At 38.5% G+C, this 24,857-nt stretch overlaps 1 protein-coding gene across 2 annotated transcripts in view; it reads left to right on the top strand.

Annotated features, from left to right (window-relative positions):
- The window catches only part of LOC123774531 (terminal uridylyltransferase 7), a 91,704-nt gene extending 71,670 nt beyond the window's left edge, over positions 1–20,034 (top strand). For both annotated transcript variants that reach the window (XM_069304012.1, XM_069304013.1), the window contains exons 22-24: positions 11,283–11,622; positions 16,559–18,390; positions 19,542–20,034. In XM_069304012.1, coding sequence (XP_069160113.1) covers positions 11,283–11,622; positions 16,559–18,390; positions 19,542–19,898 — 2,529 coding nt within the window. In that variant the 3' untranslated portion in view covers positions 19,899–20,034. The remainder of the gene's footprint in view (positions 1–11,282; positions 11,623–16,558; positions 18,391–19,541) is intronic.
- The last annotated feature ends 4,823 nt before the right edge of the window (positions 20,035–24,857 follow it).

The following is a 24,857-nucleotide window of genomic DNA, read 5'->3' as shown; positions in this document are numbered from 1 at the left end:
CTCTCTAGAATGTGTTGTAGGTTTTGAAGAAACTGGGGCACATTCTGATGCTCACTGAAGGTGGCATCACGTAGAGAGTCTTTGAAAGCTTTGAGAGGAGTACGGCACTTACGTCCGTAGAGCATCTCATAAGGAGATACTCCTAGGGACTCATTGGGAAGACTTCTAAAGATACACATTATCAGGTCAATTTGCTTATCCCAATCCTTAGAGGTTTCATTACAAAACTTCTTCAGGAGTGCTTTAATAGTCTGATGACTACGCTCAAGAGAACCCTGTGAAGCAGGATGATAGGGGCTGGACAATACCTGTTTGATGTTGAACTCTTCCAGTGTCCTCTTGAAGAGATCACTGGTGAAGTTGGTGCCACAGTCGCTCTGAACCTCCCTTTGAAATCCATACTGGGTGAAGATCTTCAATATGTGTTTCACAACCGTAGCAGCCGTAATGTTCTTTACTGGAACTGCTATGGGGAATCTGGTGGTAGGACACAGGATGGTTTAGATATAGGCGTTACCTGAACTGGTCCGAGGTAAAGGACCAACACAGTCTATAATAAGTCTGTGGAAAGGTTCCGCAGGCACCTGTATGGGAGTCAGTGGTGCTCTGGGTATAGAGATGTTCGGTTTACCTGCCATCTGACATGTATGACACTGTTTGACGTACTGTTTGACGCTATTTACCATACCTGGCCAGTAGTAGTCTTGACGGATTCCGTGGTAGGTCTTGTTAAATCCGTAGTGGGAGAGTGCTCCCTCCGTGGGCCAGGTGTAGAATAGTGGGCCGCAGGCTGGCAGGAATCACTAGTTGTTCGACGTTGGCCCAATCGTCCTCCTCCTTCAGTTTACTGGGTCTATATCTGCGGTAGAGCAACTCGTTCTCTAGGAAGAACCCAGGAATACTGTCAGGTTGAGTCTCAGCCTGGAAAAATAATGGTGTCAAGGTAAGATCTTCCCTCTGTAACTTATGGAACTCCAACTTGGTCAGATTCGGGGGTAGTTTCTGAGGGTCTTGAGGGACAGCGGTAGCAGTAGAGTAAGCTGGCTGTGGTCGTGCAGCTTGTGCACGGGTGGTCACTAAAACCGGAGGAGAAACTTCATCACTCTCTTGAACCTTTGCTGTAACATACTCAAAGATGGGATTATCCATTACAGAGGTACACACCTTGGGTTTGTCCATGATGATCAGGTTGGTCGGTTGCAGGTCTTCTGCCAAGTCGTTGCCCAGGAGAAGTTGCACTCCAGGCATGGGAAAAGGCTTTTCCCTGACGGCGACTTGGACTTCTCCGGTCACGAAGGGACAATCCAGGTGGACTCTGGCGAGAGGATAAGGAATGGTAGCAGTGAGGTCAGTGATGAAGACAGTTTCTCCGGTGTAGGCGATATTGGGCACAGCTGATTTCAAAATAATCGATTGAAGAGCCGCTGTGTCCCTCAAGGTCTTCAGTTTGAAACGTCCCTCCGGATTTGAGCCGTTGGTAGAGACAGTTCCAGTATACAGGTGTTTACTGAAAAGAGAAAGATCATTAACATGAACACCAACATTCATCACAGGCTTACCGGACTTAGGAGGAGTCTGTTTGGGTTTAGGTGATTCGGTATTTCTTTTGTATTGAGACTTACCACATTTATCTATGGTATGTCCATAGAGTCTACAATACTTACAGTACAATTGCGAGCCAGCTTGATCGGTACTCACTTTCTCGTAACTGTACCACGACTTCTTACTGGAAGATGGTTCTGGTGTCAGCCGGTGGATGAGGCTGTAAGTGTCAGCCGACTTAGCACACTTTAGGTAGTCGGTTTCTTCTTTATCTGCTAAATATAGACGGACAGGAGGCGGCACACGCCTCAAGAATTCTTCAACTAGCATGAGGTTGACGAGTTCTGCAAAGGTAGAGACATGTGCTGCTTCCAGCCATTTCATAAAATATCTCCTTTTGGTATTAGCAAATTCGAGAAAGGTAGTGGTACTTGCCTTCAGGTGGTCACAGAATTTCCTTCGATAACTTTCGGTGGAGAGAAGGTAGGCGTCCAACACTGCTTGTTTCAGAGTTTGGTAGTCATTCTCAGTCGCCAAAGTACTGAGTGCAACTGCAGCTCTACCTGTAAGATGTACTCTGAGAAGGGTTGCCCATTGGTCGGCAGGCCAACTAAGTTGATTAGCAAGGGTTTCAAAGGTGGTAAAAAACACATCAACTTCTGTCTCTACGAATGGTGGCATTAACTTACTTGCATGTGATATATTGAAACTGACAGGAAGATTGGCGGTATCTTGCTGGCGTTGAGCGAGGTGTGTAGTTTCCAACGCGAATTCTCGTTGACGACATTCCATAGCCAGAGTTGCTTGTTGTTTGTCATGTTCACGTTGCATCTCCAATTGGCGTTGTTTTGTTTCAAGCTGTATTCGTTCCCGCTCACGGAGTATTGCAATCTCACGTTCTTGTTCTTCCTTTCGTATGGCAGCTGCTTCCCTTTGTTGCTCGAGGGCTTCTCTTTGCATGGCAGCTGCTTCCCTTTGCTGTTCACGTTCGATCTTGGCCAGCTCTAGTTTGAGTTTCATCGTTGCCAAATCAGTTTTATCTGCAATAAAGTAAGTTTCGTGAGTTTCAGAGTCTATCTTACCTTCCTCTAAGAGATGATCCAGTAACAGGTTATGTATTTCATTTTTGTTGGCTTGGTAGGGAACTTCTAGTTGATACTCATGTGCAAGAGTTTGTAATTCAGTCCTCTTGGCATGACTTAAAGTCCCTATTTCACCTGCTGGATCTGTACGGAAAGCTTGGAGACGAAACATGGTGAAATTAGCAAATAAATGCACAATGGATATACTGTTGTGATATGGTGAATGTCAGAAACAGGACAATGTGGCAACTGGTACCTATCCTGTGGAATCGTTAACAATTAATGTTAATTTCAAGATGATAAATGATTAATAAATCAAGGTCGCGGGAAATCTTGTACCTGGTACTCATGTAAGAGGATAAGGGCAAGAAAATCCTACTAAACAAGCGAAACTGAGTTTCTAAAACAAATGAAACGGTTAATTGCCTCAAAAGTGAAATAGGTAGTCCAAGAATGTAGGCATACCTTGCCGAGCCTCTATAGGACATAAGCAAGTTTTTCCCACTGAAATTAATATGATACTTACAGAATTAGCGAACTTTTGTGCTCTGAAAAAGAAGGCTAATTCCCTACCAATGTAAATATCATCATCTCTGACCGACGTGTAGAGGTGCGAGGTGTCAACTGGTGACGAGAACTGCTGCTGAGGTCCCAATTCAGCAACTAAAGTTCGTGCGAGAGGAACTATGGCCCTCTTTATCCTCCTACCGTCAGATTGCAGAAGATTAGGTGCACTTGACCCGGGGACAGACCACAGTACCAGGGTACCAATATGATGATCTGCCGAAAATATGAGAAATATCCTAGGGACAAAAGATGGTAAACACGAGTAATAACACGGAGGGAGAGATGACCAATTAAGAGAATGACTGAGGCCTACAGTCACCACGTAATCCAAAGTTGTCTCGCCTTCACCATATGCTACTCTCGGAATGCACAATACACACAGCACCATATGAAAATAAAATTGAATATTGAAAATAGTGAAAAGCTACTTTACCAAAGCCAAATACGCTTACCACAAATTTACAATTTGGCACCAGTACCCGAGTGAAGCTCCGTGGACAGGCCCCCACGTAATGTGACGGTAAAGCGTTGGTGTTCGGCTGTTTCAAAAGCTGGGGGCAGGGCCTCGTCACATCACAAAAAAAAAGAGAAAAGTTTGTCCTTTCGTCTGTGGTAAGGTAATGGGGAGACACACAAAACACAAGTATATAAACAATGAAATTTTAATTACTCTAGAAAACAAGACATGAATAAAGACAATCTCATAAAATTCAACACTGGTCAACAAACAAAATAACATAAATAATAACTGGCAATGAAAAGTTACTCTAAGACCAGAATGCACGTTATGGTGATAGCAAGATAAATTAAATAATGGGTGCTGGAATACTGGCTTCAAGCTGCCACCTCCCTTAGTACACGAAAGCCAAGGCTTAGTCTACTAGCGAGAGATGTCAACTCCAAGGAGCACAAAGATATTCTGACGAGTACGGCGTGCTGCTGCCCAGACAACGACTCTGGTGGTGGCGTGAGTGCAGGTGCGGCGAGACACCAGCCAATCAGCAACAGGCAGGCAGAGGATGAGCAGTTTGCTGGTTACGGCGGCTGTAGCTGGTGTCGGGGTGTGCATGGTACGATTTGCTTCCTGGGCAAAACGTTTGGCGATACTGGTGGACGTATCTTCTATATAGTATCTTGTACTTTAACGACGTAATGATGTAGGGAAGAGCAGGCTCAATCTCTCTTGAAAGAGATTATCGTCACAATATATATAAATATATATATATATATATATATATATATATATATATATATATATATATATATATATAAATATATATATAAATATACTGTAACCCCGCGATTATCCGGGATTCAAACATCCGGAAAACGCCCTTATACGGCCAAAATCGTGATCGGATAAAGTTATCACAATATCCGGCCAAAATGGCCACAGGAACCGGATAAAAGCTGGTTTGGCCGGATGAATATTCGGCCATACCGTATTAATCCCGTCTGTGGCTCTAGACGCATGGTGGAGGAGGGGGTGGGGTGGGTGGGTGGTGTTGGGAGGGTGGGAGGGGTGCGTCGGAAGGGACCACCTGGGTACAGGAATTACCATTAATTTTAGAACACTTAATCATAGCCAAAAACAAATTAAATAAGTACTAGTAATTATGTATTAACAAATAAATAAGTTTCCTAAAAGTAATGTGCACAGGCTGAAGTTTCCTTCAAAAATATTGTGAGTTTTTTTTCCTCCTGGCGGCCTACGTAACGCGTCCAACACTGGTCAACCCATGTGCGTCCATCCCTCGTGTTATACACAGTGCTGCGCCATTAGTGAAATATTTTTTTAAATAACTTTTTTATTTTCATAGTAACTTTGAACATTTTTGGCCAAGATTATGTCTGGTAGCAGCATCAATCGTTCTGGAGGTGTTAAGAGGAAGAAAGTTGTTTTAACAATTAAAGACAAGTTACTGTTATACACCTCAACCAGTGCGGCGTCACAGTGCTGCTCCATTAGTGAAATATTTTTTTAAATAACTTTTTTATTTTCATAGTAACTTTGAATATTTTTGGCCAAGACTATGTCTGGTAGCAGCATCAATCGTTCTGCAGGTGTTAAGAGGAACAAGGTTGTCCTAGCAATTAAAGACAAGTTACGTGTTGTTCAACCAGTGAGGCGTCACAGGCAGCCAAATGCCTTCAACAAGTGAGGCGCAAGCAAGCAAGCGCCTTCAACAAGCGAGGCGTCACAAGCAAGCCAAATGCCTTCAACAAGTGAGGCTTCACAGGCAAGCCAAGCAAGCGCCTTCAACAAGTGAGGCGCAAGCAAGCGCCTTTAACAAGTGAGGCATCACAGGCAAGCGAAGCGCCTTCAACAAGTGAGGACATGCAAGCGCTTCAACAAGTGAGGCGCATGCAAGCGCCTTCAACAAGCGAGGCCTCACAGGCAACCCAAATGCCTTCAACCAGTGATGCTTCAGCAGCTGGCAGTCAAAACTAACTTTGCTTAATGAACTGTACAGTAATTTTAGGTGTTGTGTTAGTATAGGTTACGTAAATTGTTAAGAATTCTTAACTTCAAGATGTGTGGCATCAATCAAGAAGATGAACAACAACAAGGTAAGTTGAGGTTTCTAGTTGAATATTTAATAATTATATGTGGCAAGGCAATTCAAATTATGTTGTTTGTAGTATAAAAGTAGTTGGAAATTGTCACTTTTGGACTCGTAGGTGAAAAAGTACCATTATCCGAAAAATGTGATAATCCGGCTGGGGGTCCTTCCCATATAGTCCGGATGATCGAGTGGAGACAGTGTGTGTATATATATATATATATATATATATATATATATATATATATATATATATATATATATATATATATATATATATATATATATAATTAGGGGTATCACCACTGGTTTAATTAAAGGTACCCACATCCTCGAAGAAGAAAATAAATAGTGTTCAGAGAAGACCTTGTGGATTCTCACTGAATACTTTAATCTTTTCCTCTCCTACCACCCCTATTATTTTTTTTTTATTTGATTTTATTGCAATGCTACAGTTTACAGAAAACACACACTTATATAACAATATACCAATCAGTGTTCGAAGACCTCGTCCAGCTCCTCGGGGGTCGGGTGCGTACCCAAGATACAGCACGCATTACCCCTCTGAACAGCGACACTGAGGCGCTGGAACATAAAACTGGCTGCTCTTGGGTCTCTAGTCTTCCTAATCAGTTCCTCGCCCAGCTCCTTCAGGAACTTAAGTGCACATTTACCCCACAACCTGTAACAACGTTCTAGGTCCCTGTACTTGTTAGTTTTCTGGGTCTCCCTGAAGGTGGCCGCCCCGCCTCCCTCAGCTGCGCTGTAAGGTAGATAGGTATCAGCCAATGTGGATGCACACGTGTAGTCCCACACGACCTGTTTACCTTCCCTCCATGGCTGCAGGGTGACTCCATCTGGGCGTTTTTGGCTGTTGTCAGGTCTGCACAACTGAGGTTCCCTTTGTGCTGGGCACCCAGCAGTAGCCAAACTTCTCTTGATGATGTCATTGACTGCTTCATGTCTGGCAATCTTTCCCTGTGTCTTACGACAGATGAGACCATGGCTGCCATATTGGTCTGCCCGTGCATTATCTTGAGATTATCTTGAGATGATTTCGGGGCTTTAGTGTCCCCGCGGCCCGGTCTTCGACCAGGCCTCCACCCCCAGGAAGCAGCCCGTGACAGCTGACTAACACCCAGGTACCTATTTACTGCTAGGTAACAGGGGCATAGGGTGAAAGAAACTCTGCCCAATGTTTCTCGCCGGCGCCTGGGATCGAACCCAGGACCACAGGATCACAAGTCCCGCGTGCTGTCCGCTCGGCCGACCGGCTCCGTCGTATTTGCATGGCCGCAAATACACCGGTGATCGGTGGAGATAGGGGCGGCAAGGCGCAGGGTAACACCAATACTTAGGGTACGATGGTCCAGGCGGGTGCCCAAGGCAGAATTAGGGACTGCCAACAGGAAGTCCCCGGCATGGGGCGCTTGCACAGCTAGAAGACGCGCTTTGTCCTTCCTGGAAGCTGCCTCCAGCAATGATGTGGCGATGTTCTCCACTATGGGGCTATTCCATTTGGACTGTTTGCAGTCATTTGGAAAAGTCGGTCGGGGATGAGAGTTGACGAGAGTGTCCCACTGACCGGCTCCTTCCGCGAATTTGGGATCATGAATCCCAATGGAGTCTCTTAGGTGTTCCGGTAGTATTTCCTTAACTAATTCACCTGTTGCACTGGTCGAGGATAAGAATGCTGGCAATGCTAACTGTGTCGCCTTGCGAATACCTATTCCCCCGAGTCTAACTGGGAGCGTTGCTTGGTCCCATTGGTCATCTTGCAGGGAGAGGTTTAACACTTTTACGGTTATTGACCTTAGGAGTGTGTCATATTCTGTTAATTTTGGGCTGTCGAAGGAGGGAGCACACCTTAGGAAATAGGTCAGTCTGGGCAAAGCCAGGCACTTTGTGAGAAGGTACAAAGCATCGTGGGCGTCCAAAGCCCCTATTCTTCCCTCCATCCTCCTCAGGTCGTTCAGCTTTTCTTCGAGGACTACCTCAATGGCGCTCGAGCCCAGAGGTGCCTCTAGCAGCACACTGTCGGTGGGAGCGATCACTTGGGCTCCTGGCAATATGGTTCGCACTGCATCTATGGTTGGTGGGCTAGATGAGATGATTTCACACTTTAATGGGTTTAGGGTGAGTCCTAACTCCTCTCCCTTAGATTTCACCAGCTGTAGATCTTCTAGCAGGGACTCCTGTGTCCCTGCCAGGGTGCCATCGTCCAGGAACCAGATGTCGAGTTCGCTGGTCAACCTGCTTGTGACCTCTTTAACAGCCATGCAAAAAAGAAAAGGGGCAAGTGGGTCTCCCTACTGGACACCTTCTGCAGAAACAACTTCATGTTCCCCATATATATATATATAAATATAAATATATATATATATAAATATAAATATATATATATAAATATAAATATATATATATATAAATATAAATATATATAATATATATATATATATATATATATATATATATATATATATATATATATATATATAAATATATATATATATATATATATATATAAATATATATATATATATATATATATATATATATATATATATATATTATATATATATATATATATATATATATATATATATATATATATATATTATATATATATATATATATATATATAAATATATATATATATTATATAAATATAAATATAAATATATATAATATATATATATATATATATATATATATATATATATATATATATATATATATATATATATATATATATATATATATATATATATATATATATGCAAACAAGCCTGAATGGTCCCCAGGACAATATGCAACTGAAAACTGCGCATATATATATATATATATATATATATATATATTATTAAATATGACCGAAAAAGTAAGATTAATAATTCTAACACGAATTTTCTCTATCATATGTTTCTTTTCACTGTTGATAGTAATTCAAAGATCAATTCTCCAAAATTCATTTTTATTTCTAGTCTGACGCGACACTTGAGCGAGTTTCGTAAAACTTATTACATTTTTAAAGACTTTAGTTTACAACCACAACTGAAACTGAATAGAGCTTACACATCTTCGAGGTTTATATCTACATTTGGGTGAGGTGGATGAGGTGAAAAACGAACTTTCAACAATGGGTATTCAATAGGTATTAAATTCCAACACGAAACAATGGGTATTGAATGGGTATTAAATTCAAACACAAGACAGAACACGAAACAATGGGTATTGAATGGAAGTAATTGTAGAAAGCCTATTGGTCCATATTTCTTGATGCTTCTATATTGGAGCGGAGTCTTGAAGTGGGTAGAATATAGTTGTGCATTAATTGGCTGTTGATTGCTGGTGTTGACTTCTTGATGTGTAGTGCCTCGCAGACGTCTAGCCGCCTGCTATCGCTGTATCTATCGATGATTTCTGTGTTGTTTGCTAAGATTTCTCTGGTGATGGTTTGTTTGTGGGAAGAGGCTATATGTTCCTTAATGGAGCCATGTTTCTTATGCATCGTTAAACGCCTGGAAAGAGATGTTGTTGTCTTGCCTATATACTGGTTTTTTTGAGGCTTACAGTCCCCAAGAGGGCATTTGAAGGCATAGACGACGTTGGTCTCTTTTAAAGCGTTCTGCTTTGTGTCTGGAGAGTTTCTCATGAGTAGGCTGGCCGTTTTTCTGGTTTTATAGTAAATCGTCAGTTGTATCTTCTGATTTTTGTCTGTAGGGATAACGTTTCTACTGACAATATCTTTCAGGACCCTTTCCTCCGTTTTATGGGCTGTGGAAAAGAAGTTCCTGTAAAATAGTCTAATAGGGGGTATAGGTGTTGTGTTAGTTGTCTCTTCAGAGGTTGCATGGCGTTTCACTTTCCTTCTTATGATGTCTTCCACGAAACCATTGGAGAAGCCGTTGTTGACTAGGACCTGCCTTACCCTACAGAGTTCTTCGTCGACTTGCTTCCATTCTGAGCTGTGGCTGAGGGCACGGTCGACATAAGCGTTAATAACGCTCCTCTTGTACCTGTCTGGGCAGTCGCTGTTGGCATTTAGGCACATTCCTATGCTCGTTTCCTTAGTGTAGACTGCAGTGTGGAAACCTCCGCTCTTTTCCATGAATGTTACATCTAGAAAGGGCAGCTTCCCATCCTTTTCCATCTCGTAAGTGAAACGCAGCACGGAACTCTGCTCAAATGCCTCCTTCAGCTTATATATATATATAAATATATATAGAAACGTACGAAAGATCGAGAAAATTCGTGTTCGAATTATTAATCTTACTTTTTCAGTCATATTTAATAATTATATATATATATATATATATATATATATATATATATATATATATATATATATATATATATATATATATATATATATATATATATATATATATATATATATATATATATATATATGGCTGAGAAGTACGTTCTGGCTACTAGGTACGACATATATACATATATATATATATATAATATATATATATATAATATATATATAATATATATATATATATATATATATATATATATATATATATATATATATATATATATATATATATATATATATATATATATATGTATATATATATATGTCGTACCTAGTAGCCAGAACGCACTTTTTGGCCTACTATGCAAGGCCTGATTTGCCTAATAAGCCAAGTATTCCTGAATTAATATATTTTCTCTAATTTTTTCTTATGAAATGATAAAGCTACCAATTTCATTATGTATGAGGTCAATTTTTTTTTATTGGAGTTAAAATTAACGTCGATATATGAGTGAACCTAACCAACCCTACCTAACCTAACCTAACCTATCTTTATAGGTTAGGTAGCCGAAAAAGTTAGGTTAGGTAGTCGAAAAACAATTAATTCATGAAAACTTGGCTTTTTAGGCAAATCGGGCCTTGCATAGTAGGCTGAGAAGTGCGTTCTGGCTACTAGGAACGACATATATATATATATACATATATATATATATATATATATATATATATATATATATATATATATATATATATATATATATATATATATATATATATATATATATATGTCGTACCTAGTAGCCAGAACGCACTTCTCAGCCATATATATATATATATATATATATATATATATATATATATATATATATATATATATATATATATATATATATATATGTATATATGTATATATATATATATATATATATATATATATATATATTGGAGTTAAAATTAACGTCGATATATGACTGAACCTAACCAACCCTACCTAACCTAACCTAACCTAACCTATCTTTATAGGTTATAGGTACCTAACCTATAAAGATAGGTTAGGTTAGGTTAGGTAGGGTTGGTTAGGTTCAGTCATATATCGACATTAATTTTAACTCCAATAAAAAAAATTATATATATATATATATATATATATATATATATATATATATATATATATATATATATATATATATATATATATATATAAAATTTATTTATTTATTTATTTCAAGTGATTACAAGTGTTTGTTTCTTTATTAGGATTACCTATTTGACTCCAAGCAACTCACTGATGGTGCTCCTCCTAATGATCGAGGCTGCCGCTTTTGTGGGAAAATTGGCCACATCCAAAAAGATTGTCCCAAAAAAAGGCTGAACATGGAAAAGAGAGAGAAAAAAGAACGGCAAAAGGACCGTCGAGAAACACGAAGAATTAGTGCCGAGACGGAAGACAGAGATGGGGAACGACAGAAGCACATATTAGAACAAAGCACGTCTCAGGATGGGCAAGAGAATGAGAGCAGAGATGGAACGGAAGGACCAGGAGAACCAACACTGTGCACTGGGATTGGAGCACTTCATGGTCTCAAGACACCTGAAGGTAATTTAAAACTTTCTATACCTCTAAATATGATGGAAGATCACTGTGAAAAATGGAAGAGTGACCAAGAATATAGAATAAAAGGAGATAAAATTTTGGGGATGAGGCGGTACTCATTTGAATCATTTGATGATAAAAAAGTAGGCAAGGAAACATTAGTATGTCATTGTGTACCCCCTCAGTTAAATGAACAGTATGTCTGGACAGTTAATTGGAAAAAAGCAGCCAAAAAAATCAGAGATGGCATTGATATTTCACCACATCCTCTTTCCTCTGTTTATAATCTAATATTAAAAATGGTTGAAATAGAAATGTATGAAGCACAAGAACCAGATGAGAGTGATAGTCCTGTAGTGTCTGTAAGCACTTTAGAAATTCCTGGTGATATTGGTCAAACACTCTTTGAGAAAATGAAAGAAGCACAAGATAAGCGCAGGCAAAAAAAGAAAGAGAGAATGAAGGTTCGGTACAGAAGGGAAATGGCAGGGCCGGGGTACAAAAGGGGTCAGAAATTTGAGCCTGGGAAGAAAGGTTCAAATAATTTTGGAGGTAAAGGAGGTGGATCATTAAATTCCCAAACCCCAAATATAATTGGAAATCTAGAAATTAAAGGCCATAATGGACAAAGCTTAGCAGATTGCCTGATCAAAGGCTTAAAAAATAATAAATCTTATATGCAAACTAATTTAAATAATCTGCATGCTGCTTTTAGTTCAAGTGAAGATGAAGGGTTTGCTCAGCGAGTGGTTCGTAGGAAGGGTAAACAAAAGAACTATCCAGATAGTGCAGTAAATTTAGGGCAAAGAATTCAGAATGCTAATAAAGATAAAAGCACTCAGGGCAGTGTAGGTAGGATTAAAATGAGTAAAAAATATAGTAGTAAAGAAGGTGCAATCAAAGCCAAGCATCAGCCTTCCCTGGGGCTTACATGCAGACTTGTGCCTGTTGGGCCTGAGAAGGAAATTGTCACAATAACAGCATCGATGGATAAATCTCAGCAGAATGTTATTAACCTGCCACATACTAGCCGGCAGTCGGAATTAGGTAGAAAAACTAACTCAAGTGGGCAAGAGTCTCAAGGTACATTACAAGAATCAAATGCTTCAACTTTTATAGGAAATATATCAGGCACTTGTTTACCTACAGTAATGGATGGTGCTACAAATGGTGCTAATGTTAATAAAAAAAAGCGGAAACCCAGGCCTAGAAAGGGTAAAAAGGGTGGCTCAAAGACAGAGTCTCAGAATGAGGGTGAAAACTTGAGTAAGAAAAATGCAAATGTAGATTAGGGTCTTGGAATTGCTGTAGAACATTTAACTCAAAATTTTATGTGATTTGTGGCTTATGTGGAAGTTGTATGATTTGCTTTTTTAGTTTTCCTAAAGTATGTCTATTTTTGGTCTATATATAAATTTATTAAGAAGTAATCAGACGTTCTTGGAAATATTGCCAAATATGATATTTTTATTGAAATTAAAGGTAATATACAATTGCAAGCAAGAAGGCTTCTTTCCCAGATTAGTGAATAGGATATTGTCATTTTTAAAGGACATTAGCAAGCTAAACAAAAATAATATAGCTTACACAGTTTTCCACATCATTCTTGCATATTACTTTCATATACACGAGTTCTTAAGGAATTCATGCTCAGTGGGACAGACTATTGAAGTTTTAAATTTTACCTATGCAAGAATTGAAAGTGTGTAGAAGGCAAATGATATAGATATATATTATATATAATATATAAATACAAATCGGTGTGGTACATAAGTATTTGAAGAGTGATAGTGTGTTGTCTTGGCTCTGTATCCCCAGCTTACTGGATTTGCAACTAAACAATGATAGGGAAGTGAAAATGAAGGCTTTCAGCTTTAATTTAAGGTTATTTACATCCATAGTGTAAATGCCTTCAAATACAGCCCTTTTTATATATAGTTTCATATACTTTTTTCCTTATTTTATGGGGATCAAAAGTAACTGAGCACATTAACATGCAGTATACATATATATAGTTGTCATATTTAGTATTTAACATTGTTGTAAATCTTTTGCATGCATTGACTGCCTGAAGTGTGTGACCCATTGACATTACCAAGCACTGGTAACCTAGTGATGTAACCTAGTACATCACTCCATAGTGATGTTCTGCCAGGTCTGACTGCTGTCATCCTCAGTTTCTTTGTTTTGGGAATTTTTTGCCTTCAGCAAGTGAAATGTTTGCTCAATAGGATTCAGACTGGGTGATTAACTTGACCAGTCAAGATCATTCCACTTTCAGCACTAAAAAACTCCTTGGTTGCTTAAGCAGTATGTTTAAGGTCATTTTACTGTTAGGTGTAGTGCCATCCAATGAGTTTTGAGGCATTTGATTGGATCTGGCAGATACAATGTTTCTGTACACTTCAGAAGTTATCTTGCTGCCGACGTCAGCAATCTCGGCATCAATAAAGAGAGGTGAACAAGTTCCTGTGGCAGCCATACATATCCGTGCCATAATACCTCCTCAGGGTTTCCCAGACCAGGTGGTATGCTTTGGATCATGAGCAGCTTTCTCTAGTAAGTAGCAGACTTACCTAGCTCTTGTGTTCTTGAGGGTTACCAATGGTTTGCATCATGTAGTGAACTAGTTGAGGTTATGCTGGTGTAGTCTTCTCTTTATGTTAGTCTTTAAGACATGCATGCCTGTATCTCGAGTGTTCTTGATTGGCTCGACAGTTATAATGGGCATTGCTGTCACAATAAAGTACTGTATTTTTCAGTCATCTACTACAGTGATCTTTTGGGGTCTACTATGTTTCTTTGCTATTGCTGAGCTCACCAGTGCATTCTTGCTTCGTAACAGTTTACCGAGCAGTTGAATTTGATGCTTGGGCAAAATCTCCAATTTACAGTATTCTGTAATTTGTCAACTTTGTGATCCACTTTTACTACTGGCACTGACACTTCTTTGGTCCTCATGTTGAGAGAGAACAACAGACTCTATTTGCAAATGTTACCCATACAATCAGCTATAATACTTGTACTGCCTCTTACGTGCATAAGCTAGCAATGCAGCCCCACAGTTTTGGTCAAGAAAGAGCAGAGCGACCAGGTGTCAGAACTACCTTGGTTTTTCTTCAAACGGGAACTTTAAAAAAAATCTTGTTCCTACACAGCTTGCTCGTTATGAATGTAAATACTGTACTCTCAAATTAAAGCTGAAAGTTTTCTATTTAAGCTCATAGGCATTGTTTTATTTCTAATACAGTGTGCTGTAGTCCAGAGTCAAAACAGCATTGTGTCACTAAATACTTAAGACTGCATTGTGTTATATATATTATATACTGTATATATATTATATATACCGTATATATAAAATAATATATTTTGCTTGTGATTGTATGATAAAATAATATTCTATATAAATATTTATGAAGTAAACCCTGCATATAGCCAACACTAAACTAAATCTGGATGTAATAATTATTTCTTCAACCAAAATTATTATGTGACATAGGTCGTAATTTTAAATGTTTAGTGATGTTCTGTCCTTGCCAAGTTCTGTTCCTGCCCTGTTCCTGCCCTTCTCCAATTGTTTTCTATCTTCCTCTGCTGTCTCTTCCTGGTGCAGATGACTTTAATTACAGCATTGACATGAGAGCTTCTGTGTTAGATAATGACCTACTGTGTTTGTAGTGCCTTAAGTTTGATGATGGATGTTCAGTGACTGGACCTCATATAGAGTAGTTCAAATAGATAGGGTAAATGGTTATTATCTGACCTCATAACTAGCATAAATTTGTTTTTTACATCCAGCTTATGAATGGAAATTATAGAACCTTATATAACAGACATAAAAATGGCACTGTCTCATTGCCATGGAGGTAACTCACTCTGTCTCACACCTGGAAGTGCAGTGTAAATTATGAGAGTTTGTGTTGATTTTGCATGGAATATTTCATTGACGACTGCTTTGAAAATAAATTGTTGTGAAATGTATAGCCGATATTACGCAAAATATTATATAATTGTTTGGGTCGCTAGGTCATATTAGCATTTACCCTTACTTGTGCTGTGCTTATTTTGAATGGTAAGGAAATTGTTACTTTTCTTTTAAGTTAAGATTACTAAACTCAAGAATTGTATTGTCTTGTGATATTTTTTAAGATTCCTTGGTTTTTATAAAGTAATAATTCTGATACAATAGGCAAGCCTTTCAAAAAGTTGTGATTATATCCAGATATTTAGCGCAATTTACTTGTTTCGGGAAGAGCGCTTGACAATACTCATTCTATTGTGGAATATTTTGTAAAAATCATTAATAAAAAGTTTTATATAATTGCTTTTGATATTTCTTATTGTACATTTTTGTGCCATTTATCACACATATAAGTGGGCTGGCATTCTGTTGTATCCTGTAGGGCGAGAATTTATCCCATGGTCTTGTGTGCAGCGTGGTAGGTAAATCTGTTAATGAAGTGCACATGTTTTATGAAATTTAAAATTTTCAAACAGCTGTTTTGACCAGAACTTGCAGCATTTCTTGTTCTGTGATTCGTATATAGCTATTGTTTTGTGTTGAATTTTGCTTAAATGTGTTTTTTTTTTTTTAAGCAAGGTATTTGTATGAGTGATTTTTTTACTGATCTACAATCCACTGTCATTGACCACCAGTATTGATTGAAAAATTATGGCTTTTGATATTGCCTAAAATGTGATCAAATTCTTTCAATAAAATGAAGTGTCTCTCAGCCTTTGTATTGAATCTAGTCCTTCCAACAAACCTGAACTGATTAGCAGTTGGTGACTCTGGATTGGGATATTATCTCTTCATTATTTATATTTCACTGTAAAGATGATATTAATACAAAATTCAAATGAACTGATCATCGATGCTTAAATTTTAAGATTATATATTGACGCTATTGGAGAACTAAAGAGATAATACCTATTCCAGATGTTGTCACTGGAAATTCAACGTGTCAGACATCCACAACAAAACTGGAGCAATTACAAGCAGCCACCAGCAGAACCACAAACCGCAGCCAGGCGAAATCTCTCAATGAAGTCACAGGTCCTCTACCTGCCAGTGGCACTCCAAATGTTGGGTTGAACATTACAGTAAAGTCTGGGGTAAATACCACTCAGAGTGGAGTTAGCAGTGTGCATCCTGGAACTGATACTGTGAAACCTGGAATATATACATCTGAAGGTGAATCATTGTTGTGTAGCTTAGGTGATCCTTTATCTGTTGTGACTGGACTACGAGTTGGTGCTAGAACTGGGGTATCTTGCATTAGTAGCTCAGCACTAAGCAATTCTGGGTTACCTGCTAATGTGTTGCTAGGATCAGCTAATTTACTTGACTGGGGTGGTACAGAGAAGTCAACTGAGAGTGTATCTAGTGGAGCTGTTAGTGTGCCTCCAGGTTTTCAACATTTGGCAAATGTTTCAGTGGGACTCGCCAGTCAAGGCCAAGCAATTCCTGACCATATCAACCCAGAAATGAAACTTAATAGCCAGGGACATACACTTGTAAGTCAAACTTCAAAACAGCAGGGACCCAGTTACAATACCAATGTTAATAATATATATCAAATGGCAATTATGCAGCAGAAACCACCACAAAGTCAACAACAGGAACAGCAGCAAGCACAACACCAACAGGAGCAACAAAAACAACAGGAACAGCTAAAACAAAAACCACAGCAGCAACAAAAAATAATAGATCAAGAGAAACAGCAAAGATTATTACAGCAAGAGCAACAGCAGCAACAATCATTACAGCAGCATAGACACTGGGAGTACTGGCCAGCCAGTGTCCTATCTCAGCCAATTCAGTTAGCAACCAAATCACAGAAGCAAGAGCCACAAAAACCTAAGACTTACCAGACAACAACTGCAGTCTCAACAACTCAAACTCAGCCACATCAACAACAATATCCATATAGCATCAGTCCAGCTGCTTTGTTTCATATGGCAAGTCAGGCTGCTGGGGGTCAGATGAGTGCAGTTTTGTTGCCAAGTGTTAGTGAGAGTAATACTAGCAGACCTGGAATGACAGTCTCTACAGCATCAACAGTGAGCAGTGGAGGGACTCAGAATAGTTCAGGTAGTGGGGCTCCCCCTCCACCTGGTTTTTCAGCTCCAATAGCTGTAAATTATCATAGCCAGCCAGTAGATGCTGTACAATTTAACAAACTTATGATTCGCTCTCCATTATATAGATCTCCAGTGACACAGCCTGATGGACAATCTGCAGTGTCTAATACTGCATCCCAAACATTTTTATCTGTTGGTCAGTCCCTAAGTGGCCCTGTGGCAGGAATTTATGCTGTTCAGCCAGGATCAGGTGGAAGTCAGTTTACAAGTATAGCACCAACTCTTACTGGTCATAGTCCACATGCATTTGGTGACCCAAGTTTAAGCCAGCAGCAGGTACCTTATGATACTCGACATTTTATATCTCAGCAAGTAGCTCCAGGTCTCCATCAAGGTATACCTCAGGGTTTAGGTGCAACTGTGCCTCAAGGAGTGCCTCAGGGAGTAGCTCAGCGTATACAAGGAGGCACTGGTGTTCAGTTGCCGCCTCCTGGCCTGACCACCTCTGTACCTCAAGGGATGAGTCAGAATGTTCCTCAAGGAGTACCCCAAGGTGTTCATCAGACCCTTCCTGGTGGAGTCAGTATGGGCTCAGCACTCTCTCAAGGCATCCAGGCACTACCCATGGGACATGCACTTCAGCAACACCATTATCCACAACCAAGTTATCCCCAGCAAGGTTACCAGGTATGTTTATTTTGATTTGTTGGTGCAATTTTTAGATGTAAATTGGATTTTTTTATTATCATTCACAAACAAAATCTAATTATGCTTTTATCATAACATGTCTAATGTTATCATAGGCCTTTCCATAAACATCTCTTAGTGGACCCATGAGTGAGCAATGCTCAAGAGAGAATATAAAAAGTGGTGACACTGCAATTCCCATTTAAGTAAAGAAGTTTCTGCTTGCATTCAGTAACTTTAATAATAGAAATTAGGGTGTCTCATGCAAACACCTTATGAAGCATAAGCAGAAACTTTATAAAGTTCAGAGGTTTGCAACTAGATCAGTACCAGAGCTGAGAGGCCTCAGTCGTGAGGATACGTTGAGAAATCTCGCCCTCACAACCTTAGAAAGAAGAAATAGACGAGATATGGTCACTGCTGTATATACAAGATCCTGAGGGGAATAGACAGTTGATAAAGGAAGACAAGACAAGAGGGACATCAGTGGAAGCTGGACATGCAGTTGAGTTAGATGTAAGGATGGTCTTGTTCAAAGTTGTCGGCAAGTGGAACACATTGCCTGAAGATGTTATTGAAGCCTGTTCCATCCACAACTTCAAGGAAAAAATAGGATGAAATGTTAATGTTGAGAGAGGTATAAATGGTTAAGAGGCAGGGCATAAAGAGCTAGATTTTACTCCTCTGTACTTATTGACAGGTGGGCATATGCTCCAGCATACTAACAGCAGCAGCACTGACAGAAAGGATGAAGTTCCAGTTTGGTAAACTAGAAATTTGTGGAATATTTGAGTGAACTTGCTGAATCATACTACTGACTACAACCACACTCAGCACTACAACTGCATTTAGCACTTAAAACAAAATGCTGCAACCATAATTACCACTTCAACCTCCATAATCACTACTGCAGTAATATGCAATATATAACTGCAGTACAACAACAACAATAATAATAACCTCCATTACACCCACTCCCACCACTTCATTCACTTTGCCACCTCTTAACCCATTTATCAGCACTGCCTTCCTGTATGTTAATTATACTCCTTGTACAGATTACAGCACCCAGTATTCAGAAATATATCTCTTTTTGTTTGCTACTATCAAACATATCTAGTGTATAATCTGTTATTGATACCATATTCCAGATGACTGTTGCAGGACCAAGTGGTTTTTACCCAGAATTTGTTTTTGGGGATCCAGGCCTACAGAATCCATCATCAAGTGGACAGGGCCCACCAACTCTTCCAGCAGAAATGATGACAGAAATGGCCTTTTCACGCCCTGATGTTTATGATGCCCAAATGCAACCTCTTCCTCAGTATTTGCCATCCACTTTGCCGCAGCACCAAAGCCTTATATCCCAGATAACCCAGCCCCACCCAAGTGTTGGCTTAACGCCACATCATACACCGCTTTCTGCAACTGGTCCTGCTACAGCATACACACCTAGTTCTGTTATTTATATAGATGGAGAGAGGGATGGGAGCCAGATATTGCAATAGAATACTATAACAAATGGCAAATTTTTCACAAACATTGTCATTTGTTTTGAATGTCATGAATTGCCTATTAAAAGTGTGGCATGAATGATATTATAAACACTACTGGTGTTTGGGAGCTTTTGAACAAAATTCTGAATTTCTTCAATAATATTTCCTTCTAATACATGTTAAAGATTGTGGTTATTCTTCACTCTCAGACTAGGTGGTGGCTTTTGCTTCAGATATTACTTCTTAAAAATTTATTAGATAGATTAGCTTTTCAGCAATTTTTTTTTAGAATGGTTTGAAAGGTCATGCATCATCTAGAATGAAATGAATGATTGATATAATGTGCAATTATTTTATTTTTTATAATTGTCCCAAGAGGGAAAACCTTAGTTTCCCATAATTTAACTTTTAAAGTGAATTGTATAATTTTAAATGCAGTTCAGTATTTATTACAAATGCTGTCAAAGTTTTTAAACAAATGGTACTGTATTTGTACTTTGTCAGCTTCTAAAATTTTTATGAATATTATATAAATGTTGAAGATATTTTTAAGCTTGGTAGAATTTGTTTTGTTTTGCCTAAGGTATTTTTTTAGAATTTTCTTCAAATTTACCAGTTGTTTTAAATATTGAGCGTTCAGTCTTTAAAAGGGAATGAGCTTGTTTAGGTTGATATTTTGTATGAGCAGTCACTCTGGTGTTGTCTTATATGGCTTGTGGAAGATAATTATGTCAAAATCATATTTGTAAATTTTCCGACTTCATTCCAGAACACTGGCCCCATGTTTGTTGGTGTACCTGACCTTCATATTCTATAATAATGATGATTTGAGAAAACTTGTGTTAGATTTTCTGTCTTCTTGGGCCTGTTTTACTTAATATTTATTTTATCTCTGCATTCTGTGTTCTCTCTTGGATTGTTAAAACTGATTTATATTCAAACTAAAATAACTATTGACTCTAAGGGTACAAATTCTTGGGTGTACAAAGTGTCTAAAAGAACTGTTATCATGCTATAAAGTAAAATGATAACAATTTGTATTTTGATTAAATTTAGAATTTTAAATAGGTGTGCTCCAACTTAGTGAAACTTGTCCATATGTTTATCTTGAACATAGAGCAATACCTGATTTTTGTATTTTCTTATTAAACAGTCCAGTTTTTAGAAAACCCTGTTGAGGACCATTCATTCTTATGTCCATTATTAAATATTAGGATGGATGTACAAGTTTACATGCATTTTGTACCTGCCTTCAAGTACCTTTCTGCATTTCCTTTCCCAGACCATGGACTGGAGTCTTTTTATTCTTTATCATGAGCTTGTCTGCTGCATTATATTGTCTTCTTTGCTGACACAGCTTGGGTCATGATGACTTAATTAAGGGCTAAAAGTTATGCAGAGGAGTGGTTCAACAGGCAGTCATTCAATGACCTTGTCTATGTTGCTTTGTGATTGTACATTTCTATAGGCAATTAACATATTTTGGTGTTCGTACCATTTCATACATATACTTTTTTTTACACAAAAATTACAGTGAAATATAATTATACATTTTCCAGTGTTAGTAAACACACAAGTGGGAGTGAGCCAGCACCAAGACCTCTAAAGTCTGATTGTGGCAAATAGTGCCATTAAAGAAGACGTGGAGTTCTTTTGTGTGTAATTTGATGAAAGGACTTTTAGCCTAATTTATTTACTAGGCATTATTAATGATTTGTTCATTTATAAATCTTGATCTTGGTGTATAAAATTGCAGCCTAGTTTTATTGTAATTTGTACCAATGGATTGTAAACCTTATCTGCATAATGTCTCGGCAAAGACTTCAGTCACAAAGAATGTTTTAACTTAAGTAATTATGTAAATGAAGTCTTTATTGTGGGTGTGTGCTGGACCGATTTCTGAAATACCGTCCCATGTGTCGGCTATCAACAATAAGCAATAAGGATGCCTAGTTCTTGGGTTTAGAACTAAACTCCAGTCTTATGAGTGTTTAATTGATTTCTATGGTAAACAACAGGCTGAATTTTTAGTCTTTACTCAGGTTTTGGAGAAATTATTATTATTACTGTATTATTATTGTTATTATAATTATTTGAATTAGATATGAGTAGAAGATTTCAGAAAGTTTCTTATCAACTCATTGGACTATAGTTTTATTCTGCACTTGGATGTTGTGCACAGCACCGAGTACACACTAGTGCTATGTTGATCTAATTAAGGAAGCCAGATGAATTTTTTTAGAAAAAACATACATATTAGAATATTTTGGAAACAGTCATTCTTATAGGCATGTGTTCTTGAGTATGACCTAACTAGTTTGATTAATGATTCTGGCGTGAATTTTCAATATCTTTTTAGTTTCATTACTTGTGAAGGAAATTAAAAAATTACTTGCCAAAGTTAATTTTACACTTTCTATCATGGGCCTGACAAGTCTTGCAAAGTTCAACTCAATATTCTCAGAGGCAGAAGAAAAGTGAAAACAGATGTGAACACAAGAAATATATTGAAGATTTGTGAATCATTAATTATCCCTTTAGGTCATATTTAATAAAATGCACAAATATATTAAATATGTATTTTCCCAAAGATAAGCAGATTTATTAACAAGACCTGTGCTATTCTCTATTAAATAAGCATCCTTTGTCATAAAACAATATCTGTCATCATGGTTTGAAAGTGAAACTTTGTTGTAGAAGCCACAGTATAAGTATAATAAGATTGGATTATGACAATTTAGCGACAGCTGAGGGGCCAGAATAGTTCAGATTCAGATGAACAAAATAGTTCTCCTTGATCAAAATATATTTTTAAATTTATAGTACTGTACTGTTGACCCTCAGATAGTTTAATAACATATGTTAGTAAGAAACATATTTTGTGATGATTTCGGGGCTTAGCGTCCCTGCGGCACAGTCCTCGACCAGGCCTCCTGAGGTATTGTTAAACTGGTACTGGTACTAAGGTATTGTTAAATATCAATATGTGACATATGACCAGAGTCAAAAGTATAAAGTATTGCAGGCGATGAGTCACAATAACGTGGCTAAAGTATGTTGACCAGAACAAACACTAGAAGGTGAAGGGACGACGACGTTTCAGTCCACCCTGGACCATTCTCAAGTCGATTGACCATTCTCACAATCGACTTGAGAATGGTTCAGGACGGACCGAAACGTCGTCGTCCCTTCACCTTATAGTGTGTGGTTTGGTTAACGTATAAAGTATTGTGAGGGATTTTATGTTAAACCGAAATAGATTTCAGGGTAGGCCACCCCAGTACTTACATGCTGGTTTCCCTTAGTTTCAGGATCATTTCATACATCAAACCCACACTGGTGTACCTTGATCCAGAATTTGACTTGACTAGGTGAGCAGATCTTCTGGAACTAACCATAACTGAAGAAAACCAACCAGAAAATCCGATGAAACTAAACAAACCACTGGACACCCAAGCTGTGTACCTTGGGATGGCTCTTTGGCATTACTGGAGCTAGTCTCTTTGCCTTGGACCTGGGGTTTTGTATGCTGCCAGCCCTCTAGGTCCTGGTTTCTGGGGCCCTAGATTCTGTATTGCTTTGGCCTTTGTGCCCTGACTCAGTAATGTGAGCTCTGGACTCTCAGGAGTTTTCCAATGTGCTTCTAGAGTAGTTGTGCGGGTCTTTTTTTTTTTTTTTTTTTTTTTTTTTTTTTTTTTTTTTTTTTTTTTTTTTTTTTTGCCTGTCATTGTTCCTCAGCATTAGTGGACTCCAGGTCTCTGGTCTGTGGAGGCTGGCCTCTCTGCCTCTGCTTCGATTTTTTGTTTCTGTTTAGTGTTTAGCATTCTTTCTGGCTGTCTGTTCTCACCTATTTCAGTTCCATACCATGTTGGCAGTTTGCATTATGTTTTTTGAACTGCATGCCCTGTGCTTTCCCAGCAGGGTGTTCCAGACCTTAAAGCTGAATGTATGGCCTGCTCTTCCCAGGCTTTTAGTGGTTTGTTCAGTTCGGCATTCGAACTGCCTTTCCAGATTTTCCGTGATATGGGCAGTCCAATACTTTGGCAGCATTCCTTGCTTCTTTGCACATGGTTGTTGTCCAGACTCTTTTGTTTGTTTTTGGCTGTCTGGTAGGATGTTTCACTCTTATTCCTTACTGGACGTTATGTGGCCTCACCGTGCTCGAGTTTCTGGCACATTGTTGATGCTTTTCTACCCAGAGTTCAACTTGAGTTCTGCTCTTATGCCATTCTGTTCCCTGCATGAGTACTTACCAGATAATCAGGTTCCGTAACTTTCTAGCAAAGCATTTCTCCTGTACCGCCTGCTGCAAGTAGCACTAGCACTAGAAAACCACTAAAGGTGGGACAGGGGTCATCCTAGAAATCGTGTTGTATGTAATGAAACAAGTTTGTCTGGTAATCCCTCAGTAGCTCCTGATCCCCATCTTGGTTTCCCCCTAACCTCCTCATGCAGATCCCTAGAGTTCCGTATTATGGGCCAGAATCCTCTGTCCTCTGGGGCACCACTTGGTCATGACTGGTGAGTGGTCTAGTTTAATTTTGGAAAGACTTGTTTACCTTGTTTTCACCTTTGATTTTTTCTAGCAGTAGTTTGTTTTGCCATGTTTGAGTTTTCTGGTCTGTTTTTCTCAGTTTTGGTTAGATCTCTGATTCCTCACCTCGTGTAGACCCAGATTTTGATCGTGCAGTTCAGTATGGATCTTGGAGGCCTGATAAAATCATTAGGCTTAGCAGAACCGGTGTATTAACACCATGGAGCTACTGATGGCTTATCAGTAAAGGGTATTTCAATATTTATAACACTTTCTCAGCCATCTCTAAACACAGTTCTAAACATTTGTTAGTCTTATTTGAATAAGTGTAACAAGAAATATTTCAGCAGGTTGTTAGAAATAGCCAAGAAAATCAGTGGTAATACAATGAGCAATAAAAGATAAATAGTATTGAAAGAAACACTTATGCTGGAAAT

Source organism: Procambarus clarkii, chromosome 51 (genome assembly GCF_040958095.1).
Source record: "Procambarus clarkii isolate CNS0578487 chromosome 51, FALCON_Pclarkii_2.0, whole genome shotgun sequence".
NCBI lineage: Eukaryota > Metazoa > Arthropoda > Malacostraca > Decapoda > Cambaridae > Procambarus > Procambarus clarkii.
The sequence above is the reverse complement of the archived record's forward strand: the minus strand, read 5'-3'. Positions and strand labels throughout refer to the sequence as shown.